A 23,641-nucleotide genomic window follows, 5' to 3' on the forward strand; every position below is an offset into this window, starting at 1 on the left:
GAACATAAGGAGACGCATTATGATCAACTGGAGCTTCCGGTTTTGGAAAAGCACGTGATATCTGTTTTTTGAAGGCCAAAATCTTGGATTATATTATGGCCTGGCGAGAGGATGTTGCACAGTAATAAAGTCACAATCATGGCCTGTTATTAATCAACTTCTGCGTGAAATCATGGCCTGTGCTAATCAACTGTGTGAAATCATGGCCTGTGTTAATCAACTTTGTGTGAAATCATGGCCTGTGCTAATCAACTGTGTAAAATCATGGCCAGTGCTAATAAACTGTGTGAAATCATGGCCTACTATGCTAATCAACTTTGCGTGAAATCATGGCCTGTGCTAGTCAACTTTGCATGTAATCATGGCCTGTACTAGTCAAGTTCATGCCAGACTATGTTTAAATAGGGCCTGGGTTAAAACAAAGTAACACTGTCCATTTCAAGGATGGACATATGGAAAAAGATTATCTCTATAGATGGTATCCGTGCTGCAGGCTCCATCGGTCTCTAGAAAAAACTAAACAAAAAAACAACAATGAAAAACCCAAAGTAAATCAAAAACTAGTTAGTTAAAAAACGAAACAAAACGTTCAGCAAAACAAAATAAAATTTAATGGTGGTTTTGTTCAAAGAGAAACAATCAAAAACAAAGGAAATCATAAAAGAAATCTAAGCTGACAATCGTTAAACAAAAGGCCATTAATTATCCTTGAATTTTGAGAAAAGCACTCGTTAATTAACAGTATATATTTTTTTGTTTTACTTAACGATTATAAATCTATGCCTCTGGGAAAAAGAAAGATTTGTTCCCAACAGAAAAAAAAGAAAAAACAAGGAAAAACAAAACGGCAAACTGAAGGAGAGGTGCTGATCCTCTGTGTTTAGATGTAGCCTTAGTACCTGTTCAAACACAAAGAAAAAGAAAAAAGGGGCACATTTCTTAAAATCTGCTTGCTTGATGCATTTGGGGAAGATCATCCTCTCCACGTCTTTGGTCCTTCTTCATGTCTCCCTACTCATTATCTCAGCACCCCTTTAAAAACACCACTCCTGTCTGATAAACTATTTATATAAAAAAGAAAAAAGAAGACACTCCCCACACGGATAACAAAAAAACTAAAATACCCATGTTCCCCTCCAGAGACAAAATGCACTGTTACAACTCTTGTTGTCCCAAAGCACAGTGTTACAAACCTTGTTGTCCCAAAGCAGTGTTACAACCCTTGTTGTCTGAAAATGCACTGTTACAACTCGTGTTGTCCCAAAATGGGAGGAGAAGCACAAAGTAATTTATAACATCAAAATGACGGATATTCACAATAGCCTAAAAACAGATTGGTTAAAAAGTGCTTTGCTCTCAGATTGACTGGAGATGTGGCGTGTAGGGTGGTTAGCTCCGTCCGGTGATAAATTAAGGCATCTATTTCTACATTTAAAAACAAGGACTAGAGACCAGGAGACAACACAAACACAGCTCTTCAAAAAACGAGAAAACGTCAACTGCTTCCTTGCCAAACAACATTTTCTTCATGTGATAAAATTCCAGTAAACAAATATCGTTAAAAAAAGAAGAAGAAAGAAACGTACAGACCGAGACCATTACTTTGGGGTCATTAGACAAAGATTATTGAAATATATAATACATTTTGAAAATATCTAACATGCCTATGTGTGACAAACTTTGATTTATGGCCTATTATACATGGCTCTTGGAATTGGGACTTTAGTATTGGGGAATTCTCAATGCCGATCCGTTCTCATTTAGCCTGGTCACCATATCCGATACCAATATTGGTTCATCCCTATGGGACATGTTTTGTCATTTTGAAAGCAGTGTGCAGGGTTTTCCTTTGTACTTTACTCTAGTGTACCTGTAACACACCTGGGCAGGTCTGCATTCCTTACCCATCTCCAAACACCTGGGCAGGTCTGCATTCCTTAACCTTCCAACACCTGGGCAGGTCTGCATTCCTTAACCTTCCAACACCTGGGTAGGTCTGCATTCCTTACCCTTCTAATAACTGGGCAGGTCTGCACTCCTTACCTAGTTTATGCGGCACAGAGGGACAATATTCTAGCCTTACGGCAAATCAATCAATTCAAAAAGTGAAGATATTGGTCAGAGTATTCTAGGATTCACCCCCCACCCCTCCCGCGTAACCCAAACATTAAAACTAGGGCCAGGGGGGGGGGGGGGGGGGGGGATTTTTTTTTTAAAGATTTTGATATTGAAATGATTTCATTTGAATCAAATCTTAAAATCCTGAGATCCATCTTTTAATCTATTGTTTATTTTCAGTGGATGTGTGAAGATTTTCACCAAACGTTATTTCTAGCGCCTCCTGTCCTGCAGACGTCTCTCTAGTTTTCCTCCTGTCCTGCAGACTTCTCTAGTTTGTCTCCCGTCCTGCAGACGTTCTAGTTTGCCTCCCGTCCTGCAGACTTCTCTAGTTTGTCTCCCGTCCTGCAGACGTTCTAGTTTTCCTCCTGTCCTGCAGACGTCTCTCTAGTTTGCCTCCCGTCCTGCAGACGTCTCTAGTTTGCCTCCTGTCCTGCAGACGTCTCTCTAGTTTGCCTCCCGTCCTGCAGACGTCTCTAGTTTGCCTCCCGTCCTGCAGACGTCTCTAGTTTGCCTCCCGTCCTGCAGACGTCTCTCTAGTTTGCCTCCCGTCCTGCAGACGTCTCTAGTTTGCCTCCCGTCCTGCAGACGTCTCTAGTTTACCTCCTGTTCTGCAGACGTCTCTAGTTTGCCTCCCGTCCTGCAGACGTCTCTCTAGTTTGCTCCAAGTTGCTGCTGAACTACTAAGGAAACTCAGTTGACCAAATTACATCTTTTGACAACAATGGCAGGTGCTGACCCCCTGAAACCAGCACTGAACCGCTTGAAACCAGCACTGACCCCCTGAAACCAGCACCGTCAAGCCTAATTGAGTTCCATATTTATATTGAAACCTTAATAATCAAAATGAGGCAATCAGTGCCAACATCGAGCAGCCCTAATTAAAAATGATATTGTCCGTCCCCATGTATGAGAATGAAGGAAAGAAAAGAAAAAAGCAAAGAGAAAAAAAGTCCTGCCTAGAGACGTTCTCTGAGACAAATACAAAAGATGCAGAAGAGAGAAATTCCTCTTTTGAATGAGAATACGAAAAAAAATTACAAAAAAAAAGAAATTGCTATGCCAAAACTCTGCCAACATATCTCTACTCTCTGCAATGAAAGCCTGGCGCATGGTTTGTCGTCGGTCTGTCTCGTGTCGTCTCTTCCCTCTACTGCTTATCCGCCTCTCTCTTTCTCTCCCTCTCTCGCTCTCTACTACTTGTGGCCCTTGCTGGTCTTGAAGGACACCTGCAGGATCTTGTCTCCGAGCCGGTAGCCGTTGAGGCTGGCGATGGCCATGGCCGCCTCTTCGTAGTTGGTCATGGTAACAAAGCCGAAGCCCTTGCACTTGTTGGTGTTGAAGTCGCGGATCACCTTGACGTTGGTGACTGCTCCGAAGGGCCCGAACATCTGCCAGAGGATGCCCTCGTCCGCGTCCTGGCCCAGGTTGTAGATGAAGATGCACCAGCCGGAGGTGGAGCTCCCGGGGACCCCGCCCGCCATGTGGTCCACGCTCATGGGAGAGAACCTAGCGGGGACACGGGGAACACTCTTTTATAACAGTATCAAAGACATGTAGGAGAGAACTTAGCAGGGACACAGGGGACACTTCATTATAACAGTATCAAAGACATGTAGGAGAGAACTTAGCAGGGACACAGGGAACACTCTTTTATAACAGTATCAAAGACATGTAGGAGAGAACTTAGCAGGGACACAGGGAACACTCTTTTATAACAGTATCAAAGACATGTAGGAGAGAACTTAGCAGGGACACAGGGAACACTCTTTATTATAACAGTATCAAAGACATGTAGGAGAGAACTTAGCAGGGACACGGGGGACACTTCATTATAACAGTATCAAAGACATGTAGGAGAGAACTTAGCAGGGACACGGGGGACACTTCATTATAACAGTATCAAAGACATGTAGGAGAGAACTTAGCAGGGACACAGGGAACACTCTTTATAACAGTATCAAAGACATGTAGGAGAGAACTTAGCAGGGACACGGGGGACACTTCATTATAACAGTATCAAAGACATGTAGGAGAGAACTTAGCAGGGACACAGGGAACACTCTTTATAACAGTATCAAAGACATGTAGGAGAGAACTTAGCAGGGACACGGGGAACACTCTTTATAACAGTATCAAAGACATGTAGGAGAGAACTTAGCAGGGACACGGGGAACACTCTTTATAACAGTATCAAAGACATGTAGGAGAGAACTTAGCAGGGACACGGGGGACACTTCATTATAACAGTATCAAAGACATGTAGGAGAGAACTTAGCAGGGACACAGGGAACACTCTTTTATAACAGTATCAAAGACATGTAGGAGAGAACTTAGCAGGGACACAGGGAACACTCTTTTATAACAGTATCAAAGACATGTAGGAGAGAACTTAGCAGGGACACAGGGAACACTCTTTTATAACAGTATCAAAGACATGTAGGAGAGAACTTAGCAGGGACACAGGGAACACTCTTTATAACAGTATCAAAGACATGTACGAGAGAACTTAGCAGGGACACAGGGGACACTCTTTATTATAACAGTATCAAAGACATGTAGGAGAGAACTTAGCAGGGACACAGGGAACACTCTTTTATAACAGTATCAAAGACATGTAGGAGAGAACTTAGCAGGGACACAGGGAACACTCTTTATAACAGTATCAAAGACATGTAGGAGAGAACTTAGCAGGGACACAGGGAACACTCTTTATAACAGTATCAAAGACATGTAGGAGAGAACTTAGCAGGGACACAGGGAACACTCTTTTATAACAGTATCAAAGACATGTAGGAGAGAACTTAGCAGGGACACAGGGAACACTCTTTTATAACAGTATCAAAGACATGTAGGAGAGAACTTAGCAGGGACACAGGGAACACTCTTTATAACAGTATCAAAGACATGTAGGAGAGAACTTAGCAGGGACACAGGGAACACTCTTTATAACAGTATCAAAGACATGTAGGAGAGAACTTAGCAGGGACACAGGGAACACTCTTTATAACAGTATCAAAGACATGTAGGAGAGAACTTAGCAGGGACACAGGGAACACTCTTTTATAACAGTATCAAAGACATGTAGGAGAGAACTTAGCAGGGACACAGGGAACACTCTTTTATAACAGTATCAAAGACATGTAGGAGAGAACTTAGCAGGGACACAGGGAACACTCTTTATAACAGTATCAAAGACATGTAGGAGAGAACTTAGCAGGGACACAGGGAACACTCTTTATAACAGTATCAAAGACATGTAGGAGAGAACTTAGCAGGGACACAGGGAACACTCTTTTATAACAGTATCAAAGACGGTTAGTGTATGTGTCCCCCAGGTCTCCTCACCTGAAGCGCTGTGCCTGGTGGTGTAAAGGTCCTCCAAAGCGCCGGGACTGGTTGTGGTAGAGCTGGGAGATCAGCTGGGTGTTCTTGGCCTGGTTGGGGCTGGCGGCGAACTTCACCGTGATGGGCTCCGAGGCCCCGGGGGGCTTCTGGCCGTTCAGGTCCTTGATGGCGTCCTCCGCCTCCGCCCGCTTGTCGAAGCGGATAAAGGCGACGCCGCGCGACATACCTTGACGAGAGAGAGACGGGTGAGAGAGAGAGGGTGACGGGTGAGGGAGAGAGGGTGACGGGAGAGAGGGTGATGGGTGAGGGAGAGGGTGACGGGTGAGGGAGAGGGTGACGGAGACGGGTGAGGGAGAGAGGGTGACGGGGAGAGGGTGATGGGTGAGGGAGAGGGTGACGAGTGAGGGAGAGGGTGACGGAGACGGGTGAGGGAGAGAGGGCGACGGGTGAGGGAGAGAGGGCGACGGGTGAGGGAGAGGGCGACGGGTGAGGGAGAGAGGGCGACGGGTGAGGGAGAGGGCGACGGGTGAGGGAGAGAGGGCGACGGGTGAGGGAGAGGGCGACGGGTGAGGGAGAGAGGGCGACGGGTGAGGGAAAGAGGGCGATGGGTGAGGGAAAGAGGGCGATGGGTGAGGGAAAGAGGGCGACGGAGACGGGTGAGGGAGAGGGCGACGGGTGAGGGAGAGAGGGTGACTGGGTGATGGAGTGGCCGGATTCACCCGTTTAAGCAACAATTGCTTAAAAAGGGGCAGTTCACCCAAAATGTAAAAAAAATTACATTTCCATTTAGTCATTTAGCTGAACGCTTTTATCCAAAGTGACTTACAAGTTCTGTACAACAGGTCAGCAGGAAGGGTTTTTGGACGAACCGCCCCTTTAAGTAACGTATTCTCATAGCCGATTGGCCAATGAGGTCTCCATTAGGGCTGGGCGATATGGCCTAAATATGATATCACGATATTTTCTGACCTTTCGGCGATACACATCACAATGTTTTTCTTTTTTCCCCCCAAACAATTCATTATGAGGCTTACCAAGACAGTATTTGAGTTTGCAAGCTAACATTAAAGACAAAATAAAATACCCATGCATTTAGCATTTTTATATTATATATTAGATTTAGATTATTGGATTATTAGATTATATATTGCATATATTTAGCAATGAGATATTATATGATTTAGATATGAAATATGATTAATTGAAAATGGGGGACCCTGATGTAAACCAGACGAAAGTCTTTCTCTGGTCTGCATCCCCTTAACACTTTGAGAGCCACTCACGGCTAATCTCGTGTTTACGATAGTTACGTTGAAAGCCACTCACGAGATTTCTCTGAATTTTTTTTATTTATTTTTTTAGCGATCTGAAATCATATTGCATCACGCGAGTCTACCCTAGCCTACCCAAGGGCCGCCGGCTATCAGATGTGAAAAAAGCGCCCCCTATCGTCTCCCAGATGGTAAATCACCCTTTTGGAATGGACTCAATGAAAATGGATCGGAAAAGAAATATATTCCAGTCCACATTTCACTTCTCACCCATGCAGCCGGAGTACCAGAGTTCATTCAGGGGGCTCTGAGCCCCGCGGATCATGAGTTCTACTGTATACACGTTAGATCTATACACTTATCGATTTTTTCGAATGGTGATCAGGAATTGGAATATACCAGTTGGATACCATCTGATGTCAGGTAAGGAATCTATGTTATCAGTGTTAGGATAATCAGACTCGTTTTCATGAAGATATAAGCGTTTCCACTATATGTGCTCCAGCTGTTTCACTGTAAAATCCATGAGGAAATGAAAGCAGCTATTATCAGCACGCGCCTCGAACGTGCATGCGTGCACGTATACTATTGATCATCTAGCGTTTATTTGAAAACGATTCATAAATAGGCAGACAAATATCAACGTTCTGGAATATTCCAGTAAAAGGCGATTATCACAGAATGGGCTGTTTTTCACCTCAAAACGGGTGCTTTTCAAAATGCTCTCAAACGGAAATGAAGCGATAAAAAACCAATCTGCCTTGACAACACTGACTGGAAAATGATTCTTTGATAAGCGACGGGCAGATTAGACACATAGCCATAATTTAAAACATAGATTAGGCGATATTAACGTTAACACTTTCTTCGCCAGGCTTATGTACATCATTATACCATCCTCTGCCAGCTCTATTTGTCTATGGAGAAGTTCCCCTTCTTTGCAGGGCTATAACCTTTTAAATTGTATTGCTAAATTGACATTACTATGGCCCATTCAACGTCAATTATCTATCGTTCAGGACGTAGGAAGGTTACTTTTTCATTCACATATTCATACTAAAATACGGTCTAAAGTATAAATATGTTTTTATCGTTTTCTGCAGCATTCTCCAGAACGTGATTTATAGCCCTAAATGCATTATATTGATGATCAAATACAGTTTGATAGCGATCTGCGCGAGATAGAAAAATTCAAATGGACGTGCTTCTAGAAGTTACTACTTATCATCTGATGTTGACCGGATGGGGGGGGGGGTCGTTTATAATTCCGTGGCCAATGTTAGATGATTCATCTAGTGTGGGTGATATGATCATTAGAGCAGTTTGTATCGAACACGGTAAAAAAAAACGCTGAAACTCACCGCAGCTTCCTCGTAGCGTTGGGCGATGAGCAAAAATATTCCTATTATGGGATGTTGAAATATGCGATCCATCTCCAGGTTGTATAATAGTATATAAGTCCAAATCATGTTGTTTATCGAGTTATTGGTAACGGATCACTATCCATTGTGTCGCGCTCGAGTCCCGGCACCTATAGCGAGTGATCGGACCGAATTTGGATGAGCACCAGTTTTCGTTTCCGGTTTGGGCGATCCGCCGATCCGCCACCAGATGGCGCTCTTGAACCGTTGGAGAGTTGAGAGGGGATCAACAGTAGATCTCAAGTCTCCGGGGGAGAAATATGATTGCGATCACAGATTATTGAAATATTGATCTCAATGACGTGTTACGGCGTCATTGGCAGAATTAGCATGGCGGGGAATGGCGAGTTTAGGCGTCCTTGGCAGAGAAAGTGTTAACATTGGCGCCGATGGTGGCATTCAAGCACTAAGTCGTGCGCCCCCTGGTGGCACTGAAAGTGTTAACAATTGTATGTATTGAGCTGTACTGTACCCATTCTGCAACATGTTAATAAAGTTTTAAATCAATCAATCAATCAATAGCATTTTAGCATTTTTATGAAACTACTGTATATTTGTATGTCTCTAAATGTTTTGATGAATTGAAAATGGAGGACCCTTATGTAAAAAAGCCGAAAGTCTTTTTCTGGTCTTCATCCTCCAGTCCACTATTGTTGTATTGAGCTGTACTGTATTGTACCCATTCTGCAATCTGTTAATAAAGTTTTCATTCATTCAATCATTCAGCCGGCAACAGAATAATTTTGATTGACAGTCGAGTCTGCCAATTACGTCACACCGCTTGCACCCGCCCTGCTGTTCTTAGCACCAATCGGCAAGCGCTATTCGTTTTTTTTTACTTTCCAGACGGTCCTCCGTTGATTTTGATGAGCTGAACAACAACAACAACGTTAGCTACCCGCGGCCGACGAGTTAGATTACCAGCGCACCGCAGCATGACTAAACGAGGCATAATGATTTTACTGCAACGAATGTTATAATAAAAGCCTTTCCATACATCTGTCTGATTGAAAACGTTATTAACAGACCGCAGAATGGGCACTACTCAGCACGGGCTGAGATATGAACGAGTAATGCTTGCTATCTATGTCATCCTCGGACGTTGCTATGTTCGGGTAAATACGCTGATGTTATTGAACGTGTAACTATATAACGTTAATGCCACAAAACGAATACATTTGTTAATCATAAGTAGTAACTTTGATGCAGTAGTGTGTGTGTGGGGGCGGCGTTGTTCAAAAGTTTGAACGTGTGGACCAGATTGACGCGACACAATCCTCTTGGGCAAAACATCACGATATCCACGATACGTTAAAAAAGCGTATCGTTAATGAACTGTACCCGATATTTATATAATATCGTCATATCGCCCAGCCCTAGTCTCCATCACTTCTAATAAGTTCATCCCGTCTTAACCTTCTGTCTGGCAAATTTAAGACACAATTCTGGCACTTTTTCACAAAATCAAGTTCGGATGATAAGACTTTTACGTCCACATCTCCCAATGACGCCAGATGGCGTTAGCTGGCTCAGGAAAGTCCAAGGCTTTATCTGCGGCCTGCTTCTATTGACTTTCTATTTTATACTTATCTATTTTTATCTAGCACACTCTCAGGAGCAAAACCAAAAAAAGCATTTCATATAAAAGTATTCTGTATTTTTGTATGACAACTAATAAAGAAACTTCAACTTCAATAGTCACTAGTGGTTTACGGTCACTAGTTGTCGTTTTGAAAGAGTAAAAGGGATCGACGGATACTACTAATATTCTTTACTGCGTCCGTGTTGAGATGGCTCGCTAGTTTCCTCTGTTCATCATCACTGTGCTCTCTCTCTCTACGTAGACCTACGAAAGCTGGATCTCGGGATTGAAAAGAGACGAAAAGAAAGCAAAGTAACTAAATGGTACTGCCCACCTGTCGTACCTGACGCCTGGTCAACGAGGACACGAGAGTTGATGATGCGTCCGTAGCGGGCAAACATGTCTTCCACGTCCTTCTGCGTCATGGTCTTAGGCAGGCCGCTGATATACAGGTTGGCATCCTTTATGGTGTCCGAACTGGGTCGTGCAAACGACACCTGGCAGCGAGGAGCACCAGGAGGACCATTAAACCACTAGTGATGCACTGGAGTTAACAAATAAATAAATACATGATACAAAACAAAAACTCTCAATTCAATAATTATCAGATGTCTATCAAGCACCATATTTTTGGAGGATTTGACATAGTAACTTAATGCTTACAAGAGAACATACTCAATATTGCATATGAGCTAAGTGGAGGATAAATGTAACAAAACAGTATTCGTCTTTCTTAAAAGAACACGCCAACATTTTGGGAAATTAGCTTATCGTCTTCTCCAGAGAGAGACAAGAAGATACCAGTTTCCTCTCTGTGCGTTCAGTAGAAAGCTATCTGGCTGCATGTTAGCCTAGCTTAGAACAACGAATGGAAGCGGACATGACCGGTTAGCCTTCGGGAGAGGTGTTAGTTGGACAATGCCTAGGCTAACTGGTCATGTCCGCTTCCATTCATTGTGCTAAGCTAGGCTAACATGCAGTCAGATAGCTTTCTACTGAACGCACAGAGAGAAAATTTCCCAAAATGTTGGCGTGTTCCTTTAAGGTAAGGCCACTGTGTAAAAGTCATTTTTTTAGAAATCATAAAAGAGAAATTGAGACAGAATGATTCTTTGAGGCAAAGCCTTCCTTAACAGAGAGTTTGGTGTGTGCAAAATGACCGCATTCAAAAGTACATAAATATTAACACAAATCAAGTCAAAGGTAGTTTTTTTTGTTTCAAGGAATGACAATTATTATTGACCCAAATAAAAATAAAATAAAATCAGTACTTAAGTAAAAGGTTTATTATTTCATTGATTTGCTTGTCAAGCATGGCAGTAAGTGCACTGTCCATCACTGCAAGCCAAAGCAGCAACATTTCTATGGCCTGTTAATGAACTAGCTAGGTAGTGAATGGCACAGGCACTAGGCCTGGGCAATATATGCATATTTATAATTTGTTATCTGTGTGATCATAGCAGTTGTTTTCTTTGGGGGGAGGGGTATAGCTAAACTTAATTTAGTTGTCTTAAAATAATAATATGCAAATATCAAGTCCAGATTTCTCACCAAATGACTTCCGAAATGTATTCAACAAATGTCAATTGAAATTTTACCAGGTGAATTTGATAACCACGCCTCCCAGGACCATGCAGGTCCAACATGATGACGACCGCTCCTGGGTCAGAACCACCGAATGAGCTGCGTTTGGAAACTGCCTACTTTCCATCCGAGATCACGTGAGCTCGTCTTCGGTTCAAATTATAGGTATTTTCTATAAGTCAGGAAGTTCAATTGTGAACACAGCCCATTGAGTTGCACTGAATGACCATGAGAGTCACTGAACCCATGGATGAAATCCCTTCTAATCATTGTGAGATCTAGGGTCCTAACGGGCAACACAGGAGTTACATGACAATGACATCGTTGGGTTGACAATAGAACACCTTATTGCACGTTACCTTGATAGTTTTAGACTGTAGTCTTAGTCCGTTCAGTGTATTGATAGCTCTTTCTGCATCACTAGGGTTAAGATAGTTAACAAATCCGTACCCTAAACTGTGGCCTAGAGAAAAAAAAAGGAAAACAATAAAATAAAAACAAAAAACTTCGTATAGTTTCAAAAAGGTCTGCATAGAGAACAAATAAATGTGTAAACAAAACAAATCTGAACATTGCATGCTAGTCCAAACAAACAAGAGAATCAAGACTTCAAACTGAGATAAATAAGAACAGAGCCTTTAGAGTTTGTCCAAACCAAGAGCTTTGGGATATCTCATCCTAAAATATACATAACAACAACAACAACAACAACAACAACAACAACAACAACAACAACAACAACAACAACAACAACAGTAAAGCCAGTGGATCATGTACACCTGCCAATATGCATCCATATAAAGGCCAAATCAAGCCATAGGAGAATGACTTAAGCCGACTTATTGGTTGATTCTCATCAATCAATGATAAGACGGGATTCAAATCCTACACGTTGACAAACTGACCTGATATCAGTATTCTCTGGAGGTACTTTCCACCAAATGTACTGTTGCCGTGGTGTGTAATAACCAAAATCCCTTGCCATTTCAAAAACCTTTAGGGTCAAAACCAAATGATGTGCGTTTGTGACTCGACAAGCCGGACGGTACTGTCAGAGAGGTTCTGTGGTGTGTGGTTGTTGTGCGTAGTTGTGGTGTCTGGTGGTGGTGGTTGTTGTGATGTGTGGTGGTGGTTGTTGTGGTGTCTGGTGGTGTGTGGTGGTGGTTGTGGTGTATGGTGGTGTGTGGTGCGTAGTTGTGGTGCGTGATGGTGTGTGGTTGTGGTGGTGGTTGTGGTGCGTGACGGTGTGTGTCGGTGCTTGGTGGTGCATGGCGGTGCGCGATGGTGCATCGGGGGAGCGGCGTACCTGCGACTTTGTCTCGTATGAGCTTGGCCGACTCCACCTCCCCGATGCTGCAGAAGAGGCTGCGCAGCTCGTCCTGCGTCATGCTTTGAGGCAGGTAGTTAACGATCAGGTTGGTCTTGGCATCCTTCCCCTCGTCCCCCACCATGTGGTCTTCGTAACCGTTCGACATATCGTACACCTCCTGGTGGACAAGACGACAGGCAAACGTTAAGGAGCATGCAGGAAATAATCTCTCACGTTGAAGTTAAGGCTACAGAGTTAGTGTGTGAGCAGGGGGCCACTATCTAGGGTGCTGAACTGGACAGCAGAGAGAGCAGCTACTGTGTGTGGGCACTATCTAGGGGTGCTGAACTGGACAGCAGAGAGGAGCTGCTGTGTATGTGGGCACTATCTAGGGTGCTGAACTGGACAGCAGAGAGAGCAGTTGCTGTGTGTGTGGGCAGGAGGCGCCGTCTATTGTGCTGAACTGGACAGCAGTGAGGAGCTGCTGTGTGTGGGCAGGGGGCACTATGGTGCTGAACTGGATGGCAGAGAGAGGCACTGGTGTGTGTGTGGGCAGGGGGGCACTATCTAGGGTGCTGAACTGGACAGCAGAGAGGAGCTGCTGTGTGTGGGCACTATCTATGCTGCTAAACTGGACAGCAAAGAGAGGGGCTGGTGTGTGTGGGCAGGGGGCACCATATATTAAATAAACAAAACAACCTGGTTATAGAAGTAACACAGTGAGGGTTCAAATCCCATATCTCATAATGGCTACTTATTTGAAAATCCATTTTCAGTACATCAAATCCAATATAGATTATTAGTAGACACTAGCCGCTAGCGTAATAGGCCTTGCACACGTTCACAGTTCACACCGAGAATAATTGGTTCGGAACGTGAAAAATCTGTGCTCAACTGGAACCGATTTTTTTTTGGTTTTTCCTTGCGAACCGTGACATCATCAGTGGGCGTGTCATATTCTAGGCTGTGAAGACAAGCGTAAACGGGGGAAAGTAGCGGGTCGGCATTGCACTCAATCGATCCATTCAACAGGAAGCGATTTGCGACTGATCTCAAAACGAGATTAGATTCAAATGTATTGTTATGATACAGCACAAGTACAATACACCATCCAACCAGAGTGGATAAAGAAATGCTCCAGAAATAAATATGCATGGAGAAAGGCTTAGCGAGCGCACACACAAAAACACACAAACTGACTGTATACACAAGGCTGTCAATGTAATATTGTGACCAAATAACACTTTACTAGGAGAGGACAGCAGGAGACACACACACCACTGATGATAAACGGGGCTACCGTGGACAGGGTGAGCAGCTTTAAGTACCTGGGGGTCCACATCTCAGAGGATCTGACATGGTCAACACACATAGACACAGTCGTAAAAAAGGCGAAGCAGCGCCTCTACCACCTGAGACAGTTAAGGAAGTTCAGAGTATCGGGGAAGATACTCCAGTCCTTCTACTCCGGAGCTGTAGAGAGCATCTTGACTGGAAACATCACTGCCTGGTATGGAAACAGCACGGCACAGGACAAGAAGGCCCTACAGAGAGTGGTGCGCTCAGCCGAGCGTACCACGGGTATTGCACTACCTCCCCTGCAGGTTCTATACAACAAGAGGTGCAAATCCAGAGCCTGCAGAATAATGAAAGACCCTCACCACCCCAACAACAGCCTGTTCATGCTGCTGAGGTCAGGCAGACGCCTGCGAACCCCAGCTACTAGGACAGAGAGGCTTAGGCTCAGCTTCTTCCCCCAGGCCATCAGAGCCTTGAACAATGAACACTGAGTGCCACAGAACACTGATCTATCCACACACAAGCACACACACGACACGCACGCTGTGCACGCTCACACACTAGCAGCCACTTCTAACACTTTAAATGTTAATGTTTTGTTTATGGCCAAAAAGGAAAGGTCACTTTAAATTAGTATAACAACAGTAACAGTGTATTGCACTACCTAAGCTACCTAGCATGTCCTGTCCTATATGCCCTGTAAATAACTATGTACAGATACCGAAATGTCCCACCATGTTACCTGTTACCTGTTTATTGCACAATGTTGTTTTTTATTGGATTCTATTACATGTTGTACCACTGTATTGCACATTGTTGCGGGCAAGACCACCCGCATTTCATTGTATACTTGTATGCCGTGACAAATAAAACTCTTGACTTGACTTGACTTCGCGCCTACAAGAATGTTCTGTTGGCGCGCGTACCACCCAGGTACAACAAACCCCCGCCCCTGCTGCTGGAAACAGAATCCTAGAGGAAACACTGTTTATTTTGTTTTTTGATCCACTTTTTCTCCCCATTTTCTATTTTTCTCCCATCCCAATTTTGTATTTCCAATTCTTCCCTCCCCTGTCTTGAACGTTGCTAGACTATGCCTCCCACTGGTCGGTACACGACCTGTAGGAGTCGCTGTCCACAACGTCCAATCCCCACCCACCGGCTTTCCCACCCTCTAACACTGCCAATTGTGTTAGTATGATGGCCGGCCAAGCCGGTAGCAACACCGAGAGCTGGGCTCGATACCAGCATCTCCTGTGTTAGTGGCGAGCGCCTTGCCCACTGCACCACTCAGCCGCAACACTGTTTATTTTGTGAAGTTAAAGCCATACACATTCAAATCCTCCAGCAAGCATTGGGCTTTTCTTCATGTTTCTTATGTTGTTTCCTCCTGTCTGTTCAGCAGGAGTAGCCTATGCGCTGGTGGCTGAAATGGGATCAGGGTTTGAATGAGGCATTAGTCCTGTGGTCAACCTGACAGAAACCCTTTCATACAGGAGAAGGGTTGCGATTGGGTATTCTGGTGGGGTAAGACAGTCAGCTCCGCGGGATGAATGAGACTGCTGTATTAAACAAGTACACATGGGCAATACTGGAGGGGGCAGGCCTTTGAGGGGGGGCTTCTGATTCCACTAAATGCATTCCTTCCTTGCTTTGGATTAAAAGATTAGGCCCTACAGATACTGATTCCAATCATCAAAGGCTTTCATTTAGTTAACAGCCTGATCCTTTTTGAAGCTGTACAAAAATTACCCTGTAGTCCAGACTCCCATTCCCTGCTTTTTATCACACTAAAATGAGACTTGGGGCTTACAATAATTTCATGATCATCCCAAACAACAGTTGTATTTGTCCAAAACCAACAAAAATATATATAATTTTTGTATCGTTCTGTGGACGTCCTAGATTTCATGTCCTGTTTCGGGGTACCATAGCAGCATTCAAGTGCTGTACCCATATAACTATAGACTCATGTGGTATATACGTAACATGAGACTACAGTACATAAATCATCTAAAAAAAGGTAAAGCAAAGCTTTCGTCTGTCACAATAGACAGGGTCGCCTACTGTTAACACCGTTAGCAGAGCCCGATGTGCGATACTCACTTTCAAGTACCTAATGTGTCCTCTTCGAACTGCCATGAAGACACGTCACTGCTCCTGAGGCTGGGGAATAAAGTACAACAAAACCCAGGCAAAATAAGTATGTATGACAAGCTGAGGGGTGTCCACGCTTGCTTTAAAAAAAATGACAACACTGAACTAACTTACTGTAGCCAAAGGCACTGAGGTGGTTTAGGCAGCTGAATTTGACGGAACAATTCCAGAAAAAGTGTGCGTTAGCTTGATTGATTGAAAACTTGATTAACAGATTGCAGAATGGGTACAATACAGTACAGCTCAATACAAAACAACTGCTAAAGAGGATGCAGATCAGAAAAAGACTTTCGTCTCGTTTACATCGGGGTCCCCCATTTTCAATTCATCAGGACATTTATGACATACAAGACATACACAGATATACAGAACTGTGTAGTAAAAAGAGATCATACAAAATATATACATCCAAAGGGGAAGAAACTACCAGCCGGAATGCAAAGCACAACAAAACAATAACAGTTAGCGTTGTGGTCAACTGATCGGAGTAAATACAAATAAATATAATATAAAATACTTGAATGGGTCACTTTAACATGAGCGGGCACACACTCATGCCGCACACACCCACACTTATTACCAAAAGGAAAGGCCACTTTAAATTAGTATTAGCAACAGTAACAGTGTATTGCACTACCAAAGCTACCTAGCATGTCCTATATGCCCTGTAAATAACTATGTAGATACCGAGATGTCACACCATGTTACCTGTTACCTGTTATTGCACAATGTTTTTTGTATTGGATTCTATTATATGTTGTACCACTGTATTGCACATCGTTGCGGGCAAGACCACCCGCATTTCATTGTATACTTGTATGCCGTGACAAATAAAACTCTTGACTTGACTTCTCAATTCTTGAAATCACACACCACAAAGATGTTATCTGCCCACACATGTAGTTCAGCTGTTTATCCATCGAGTCCTGGGGGCGTGAACTTCCTACCTACTACTATATTGTTATATTGTTTAGATTGCCTTTTTTTTTACTGTACTATAATTTTATTACCTGCATTATGTCTTCTACTATTATTATTACCATGTACTTGTACCTCCCCTCCACCAAGCTACTATGATGGCTGAATTTCCCCCAACGGGATCAATAAAGGAATATCTTATCTGATCTGCGCCAGAGAGCAGCTATACTAGCTAGTGGACGTCCTGATTGATTGATTGAATTGATTGAAAACTTTATTAACAGATTGCAGAATGGGTACAATACAGTACAGCTCAATACACACAATTGTTAAGGGGATGCAGACCAGAGAAAGACTTTCGTCTTGTTTACATCAGGGTCCCCCATTTTCAATTCATCAGGAATCCTACCTAACTGGCATTGATTGATTGATTGATTGAAAACTTTATTAACAGATTGCAGAATGGGTACAATACAGTACAGCTCAATACACAATTGTTAAGGGGATGCAGACCAGAGAAAGACTTTCGTCTTGTTTACATCAGGGTCCCCCATTTTCAATTAATCAGGATTGCACTCTGCTCTCTGAGGCCCCTGGAGCCCATGGTCGGTCGGTGGCTCAGTAGGTAGGAAGTCCACGCCCCCAGGACTCGACGTATGCCGCCAAAGAATAATATTTACGTTGGCCACTACTAGTAAATAAGACAACAAACTGTCGACGGTCGGTAATACAAACAGCAACATGTCCGCTACGTTGTTCGTCCCCACTCTCAGTGACATAACGTAAGTTTGTTAGCTCGTCGTCGGCTTGTTGTGCACCGTGTCCCCATTTTCGAGAGCGTCTAATCGACGCAGTCCCTCCCACGCGCCCAAACCACGACGGCCGGCTCCACCAGAGGCCTTCAACGGCGGCCGTTAGCTAGCTAGCTAGCCTGGTTAGCTTAGCAAGACCGCTAAATGAAAAACGGGCCTCAAAGGCGGTATGACACACGTTTGACTTTGTTATCGGCGGATTATTATATTAAAACGCGTCGCCGAGACGCCCCTCTGTTAACGTCGCTGACGTCCCAGACTCCCAGTTCTCTTACCAGCTTTTTGATGGGATGTTTTGTTGTTCTTCTCGGCGGCGGCTACGACGTTCACTTGACAGCCGCCTCTCGTGATTCCCAAAAAAAAAAATCCCAAGCCTGTGTGTGACGAAGAACACCACGCCCACTTCTGACCTGCTCCACAGCGCCCCTGCAGGTGAAGGGCAGCCTGCTTCCTAAATGGGATTAAAATGTATTGTCATCATACAATACAGTACAATGTAAATACGTTTGGCATATCCAACCAGAGTGCAAATGTAACAGTAAAGTGCAATAGTAATAACATATATAAATTACTACTACTGAGTGTAGTGCTAATCAGATGTATGCACAGAGTTGTAGTATTAATATGTACAGTGATACATAGGTAAAGACACTATTGATTGATTGATTGAAAACTTTATTAACAGATTGCAGAATGGGTACAGTACAGTACAGCTCAATACATACAATTGTTAAGGGGATTGTTGAAGGCAGAGGTGCTGTGTAGGATTGTTAGGACTATATGCATTGAAAATGGGGGACCCTGATGGAAACAAGACAAACGTCTTTCTCAGGTCTGCATCCCCTTAACAATTGTGTGTATTGAGCCGTACTGTATTGTACCCATTCTGCAATCTGTTAAATAAAGTTTTCATTCATTCAGTAACTGTCTAACTGCATAATTATATAACTGTTTACACTAGTATCTGTCTACCTGCATATATAACTGTTTCCACTAGAGGGCGCCCTAGGCGGATACTCTCAGGAGTACTACCAGGTGGCGAGTATAAATAGCTTTGTCTCCTCCCACTTCTTTCTCTCCCCCCATGTCTCTCAGTGAGAGAAGACCTGTAGAACTGCTGCTCTTCATGTGAATAAATAAACCATGCCAGTTAAGGCTCAAGATAGAAACCATGCCTCTTGACCACATTATTGTCGCCCTATAGCCGAATTCTGTTAACAGGTTATGGGCCCAGATAACGCTGGGGCGAAATAATAAGGGTACTGTAGCAAGCTTAGCTGAAGTATAGGCTAGGTTAGCGCCGGGAGCACCGCATGGCTAGACGCTAGGGCTCTTTGCCCGTCAATGTGCGGCTCTTCCATCCATTAAAAAAAAAAATTTTTTTTTTTTTTTTTTTTTTTACGTTTTTTTTTTTTATGTCACTCATTCCATAAGGACGTAGAATAAACATTTACAATTTTTTTTTAAATGGCCCATTTGCATGTTCTTGGTATCTGAATCTAGGGACATATATGGATCAGTGTCAGAAATAGTGTGTCTGTTACTAGGCTTGAGTAAATTGTAATGAACCAAAGGAGAATATCAATTCTATTTAAAAAAAATATTATCTTTGACTGTAAATAACACCATGCTAAAATTGACCAGACCTGAAAAATCTAAGCAAATGAATAAAGGGAAGATGATTAAACAGAAGGTTTTGTAGATACAGTACTGAATTCTGCCATCTTTTTTATAATGTAAATTTCTCCACCATTCTTCATCATATTGCAACACCGTTTTTTGCAAGACGTTCACAGAAAGGTAGAGAAACTAACTGCGTTCTGTTTTATGGCAATAACGTTCAGGTTTGTGGGAGATAATCCCAAAAAATAAGAGAAATTAAAAAGTAAATCCAGAAGTCAGATGATTGACAGGGGCTGGTGTGAGCTGGGTAGGGTAGTTTTTCGAAATTTGAAAGTCCTGAGTCTCTTCCTTCAAAAGACTACACTCACTTTTGGCTGTGCCACTTCCTCCTGTCAATATGCGCCGGTTTCCGACTCAATGCCCTGAGATTTCTATAATCTTATATTTCACTAATAACAGTTAAAATAATTGGTAAACAAACATAATGCTGAAAATATACACTTTTACTGTATATCTCGGGCTTAAGAGGTTAACCCTGTGAGGCCCAAATTAAAAAGAAATTAGCAACTTCAGAGGCCAGAGGGTGGGACATATAAACACATTTACTATCAAATAGCATTGTGAGGCTGAACAACAGGACCAATTGACTATACATGTGCTTAAAGGGGAACTATCTTATAAATGGCTTTTTTCAGTGTTTACCATTGTTTCTTAGCTATGTGGACTTATATTAATAGGATATATGTCTCTAATTCTCATATTGACGAATTCTTCCAATTCTCCTCTCACAATATTCACCCTCACTGAACTGAGTCATCTGAAAATGTGCATATCTGTGATGTCAGAGATTTCTCAGCTACATAATAATGTGGCAGTTGATGTGGCAGTTGGCACCAGGCCACACAGTGGTTGGAGCCCAGCCTCAAAACGGCTTAAGATCTTGAGGTAGAAAAATGCGGTTTTTAGTACTTGATTAGAAATACAAAACAATGCATTTTTTTTGAAAAAAACCTAGGTGTTCCATAGACTCACAGGAATTGTGTAAAAGTGCCCAAATAGTGAAAGAAATAGTAAAATAGTTCCCCTTTAACATTTTTTAAATAAACATTATTTTTTTAAATGGCTAAAAGTGATTTTGTAATTTTGCAACCGTGGGTCTCACAGGGTACTTTTAACCCTGTGAGGCCCAAATAAAAAAGACATTAGCAACTTCAGAGGCCAGAGGGTGAGACCTATAAACACATGAAGGGTGCCGTGACTGAAAAAAAAGGTTGATAAACGCTGGTATATGGTGTGGCTCTTTGTGGTACCACAGTCATTTTTTTGTGGCTCTTAGTCTCTGACTGGTTGGCCACCCCTGCGCTAGGCCAACAAGAGCAAAAGCTAAGCATACCACTAACGAAGAGGATGGAAAACAAGAGAAGGGGCAAATGTCCGACATTCAATGGAAAAGCAGAGGGCTATGAGCTCTGGGAAGAGTGCATGTTATGCTGCATGCACGGAGCGGGACTGAAGGAGACGATCCTGGCAGCCCCCATGGGAGAACTGACGGAGGAAGAGCAAGCCCTGGACGACCAGCGTAACGCAAACGCGTACTGTGAGTTAGCGCCGCTGCTCGATGACACCAGCTTGGGGCTGATACTAAAGACAGAGGCCGAGAAAGCCTGGAGGTATTGAGAGAGCATTACATAGGGCGAGGAAGACCCAGAGTCGTGGCTCTTTACATAGCACTAACGGGCCTGAGGAAGGGGCCCACCGAGACTGTGACCGAATACGTCAACAGAACGGAGCAGATCACGACGCCATTGAGGAGTGCCGGAGAAGCACCAAGCGATGGGCTAATGATGGCGATGATAATGAGAGGACTACCGGAGCTGTACAAACCGTTCACACTCCTGGTAACACACGGTTCAACGGACATGACGTTGGGACAGTTCAAGGCGGCACACGGAGGCCACGGACAAAATGGCGGCTACAGACGAAATGGCGGCTACGGACGAGACGGCGGCCATGAACGAGACGGAGGCCACGGACAAAATGGCGGTTACGGACAAGAAGACGGCTGTGGACAGGATGACGACAGCGGACACGATGGCGGTGACAGTCGACGTGAGACGGATCGAGACGACGCTCGGAGAATAACGGGACAAGAAGACTGCGCTTTCGGGGCGCGGACGGCGGACACCGCCGGACCGGCCCAGCTGCAGCGGGCCCAGAGAAGGGGACTGATCGTGGACACAGGTGTGTCGTCCCATATCATCAACAACAGGAGTCGGTTCAAGAACTTTGACGACACTTTCCACCCGGAGAGGCACAGCATGGAGCTGGCGGACGGGAGACACACCTACGGATTGGCGCAAGAGAGGGGAGACGCACAGGTATGCCTCACGGACAGTAAGGGGCGCCGGCGTGCGGTGACGTTAAAGAACGCTCTCTATGTACCATCGTTCCCACAAGGACTATTCTCTGTAATAGCTGCTACCGCAAGCTGTGCCAAGGTATTCTTTGATAAAGGTAAAAATGTTCTTGTAGAACCTGACGGTACCCGGTTTGACATAAAGATGTACCAGAGAATATATTATCTGAAAACGGAGTGTAATGACAACGACCAGTGTAATGATAATGATGATGTGTGTAGCGGGACGGCCAGTCACGATATTCAGACATGGCACGAGATTATGGGTCATTGTAATTACGAGGATTTACTGAAACTGTAGTGTCAGAGGGCATGCACATTGAAGGGGAAAAGCGTAGACCTGACAAAAATTGTGCAATGTGCAAAACGGGGAAGTTTACTCAACCGAGATACAGAAATCCCACAGACAGAGTAAGGGTACCACTTGCACTAGTTGACATGGACCTAGTAGGCCCAGTAAGCAACGAGTCCATAGGAGGTTTTAGATATGTACAGTCTTTTACAGACGTATGTACAGGGGCAGTGTTTGTTTACTTTCTCAAAGCAAAGAGTGACACACTCCAGGCCACAGAGAAATTCCTGGCAGACGTAGCCCCTTATGGTACAGTAAGATGTTTGAGGTCCGACCACGAAACCGAGTTCACAAACAGAGAGTTCCAATCACTGTTGAGAAGGTATAAGATAAGACACAAGACGTCACGTCCATATCCCCCACACCAGAACGGGGTGGCAGAGAGGGAATGGCATACCCTTTTCGAAACGGCTAAGAGTAAGCTAGCAGATAGTAACTTACCTAAGAGCTTATGGCATTATACGGTGCAAGAAGCCGCTTACACCAGAAACAGAAGCTTTAATAAGCACTTGGGCACCACCCCGTATACAGCACTGACAGGAAAGAAGTGTAATCTAGCCAGAATGCACCGATTTGGATCAGTGTGTTATGCGTACCTGCAGGACAGGGGAAAACCCAAGTCCAAGGGTGTAAAAGGATTTTTCGTAGGACACGACAAAGGAAGCCCTGCTTTCCTAGTTTATCATCCCGGTAACGGGAGAGTGCAGAAACACATGCTAGTCAAGTTTGTCACGAAGACAACCTGTGAGAGCGAGAAACAGACAGAGGAGCCAGAGCTGGACACCAGAGCAAGGTGTGTAGAAACAGAGACACATCAACCCAGTGTACTTAGTACAGTCGTGCAGACAGACAGTCAGCAACCCCCAGAGGGGGCGATGACGAGGAGCACCCGAGGGTGACGTCAAGTGCCCCAAGCAGTGGGAGGTATCCCTCAAGGGAACACAAACCCCCAAAATATCTGACAGACTATGCCAGGAAAGGGAGTGACAAGGAGGACAGTACACCTGCCCCCGTTGAGTACTACTACAGGGTAGTCAGTGGGGTAAACCCGACCTTTAAAGAGGCCACATTGTCCCCTGAAGAGGGCAGACAGACAGTGGGAGGGAAATGGGTGTATTCAACCAAGTTACCAGAGGGCAGACAGACAGTGGAAGGAAAATGGGTGAATTCAATCCAGGAGGGTATTGAAGTCCACGGCAAATACAAAGTATGGTTCGTAGAAAATTGCTTAAATAATGAAGAAGGGTGACAAATTGCTTAAATGCTGAAGGAGGATACTCCAGGTTTAAATACGGGAGGAGTAGAATCCAGGTTTGAATACTGAAATAAATCCTATGTTTAATTCCACGTTTAAATACAGAAATGGGTCCCATGTTTAAGTACAGAGGTGGATGAGTTACCATGTTTAAAATACTGAAAATTGTGTGGAGG

General features: G+C 43.9%; 1 protein-coding gene across 4 annotated transcripts; it reads right to left on the minus strand.

Annotated features, from left to right (window-relative positions):
• Positions 1-588: 588 nt before the first annotated feature.
• On the minus strand, positions 589-18,159 carry LOC311223911 (ELAV-like protein 1). Of its 4 annotated transcripts, XM_084308677.1 has the most exons (8): positions 18,095-18,115; positions 16,204-16,235; positions 16,039-16,098; positions 12,631-12,811; positions 11,684-11,787; positions 10,075-10,237; positions 5,467-5,692; positions 589-3,627 (listed from the first exon to the last, which is right to left on the minus strand). In XM_084308677.1, exons 3-8 carry the CDS (start codon positions 16,072-16,074, stop codon positions 3,315-3,317), a joined length of 1,023 nt encoding a protein of 340 aa, XP_084164803.1. In that variant the 5' UTR covers positions 16,075-16,098; positions 16,204-16,235; positions 18,095-18,115; the 3' UTR covers positions 589-3,314. The 4 variants fall into 4 exon arrangements, with proteins under 4 accessions (XP_084164803.1, XP_084164804.1, XP_084164801.1 ...); XM_084308678.1 differs by lacking the exon at positions 16,204-16,235 and having other exon boundaries at positions 10,084-10,237; positions 18,095-18,159; XM_084308675.1 differs by lacking the exon at positions 16,204-16,235 and having other exon boundaries at positions 18,095-18,159.
• Between the last annotated feature and the right edge of the window lie 5,482 nt (positions 18,160-23,641).

Source organism: Notolepis coatsorum (genome assembly GCF_963971535.1).
Source record: "Notolepis coatsorum genome assembly, chromosome: 2".
In the NCBI taxonomy this organism is placed as follows: Eukaryota; Metazoa; Chordata; class Actinopteri; order Aulopiformes; family Paralepididae; genus Notolepis; species Notolepis coatsorum.

Coding starts and splice junctions, on each gene's coding strand:
- LOC311223911 (XM_084308675.1), bottom strand. CDS start 16,074: ATGGCAGTTCGAAGAGGACACATTAGGTACTTGAAA. Junction 11,788..12,630: donor CATACGAGACAAAGTCGCAG/GTACGCCGCTCC, acceptor TTTTTTCTCTAG/GCCACAGTTTAGGGTACGGA. Junction 3,628..5,466: donor CACCAGGCACAGCGCTTCAG/GTGAGGAGACCT, acceptor TGTCCCCGCTAG/GTTCTCTCCCATGAGCGTGG.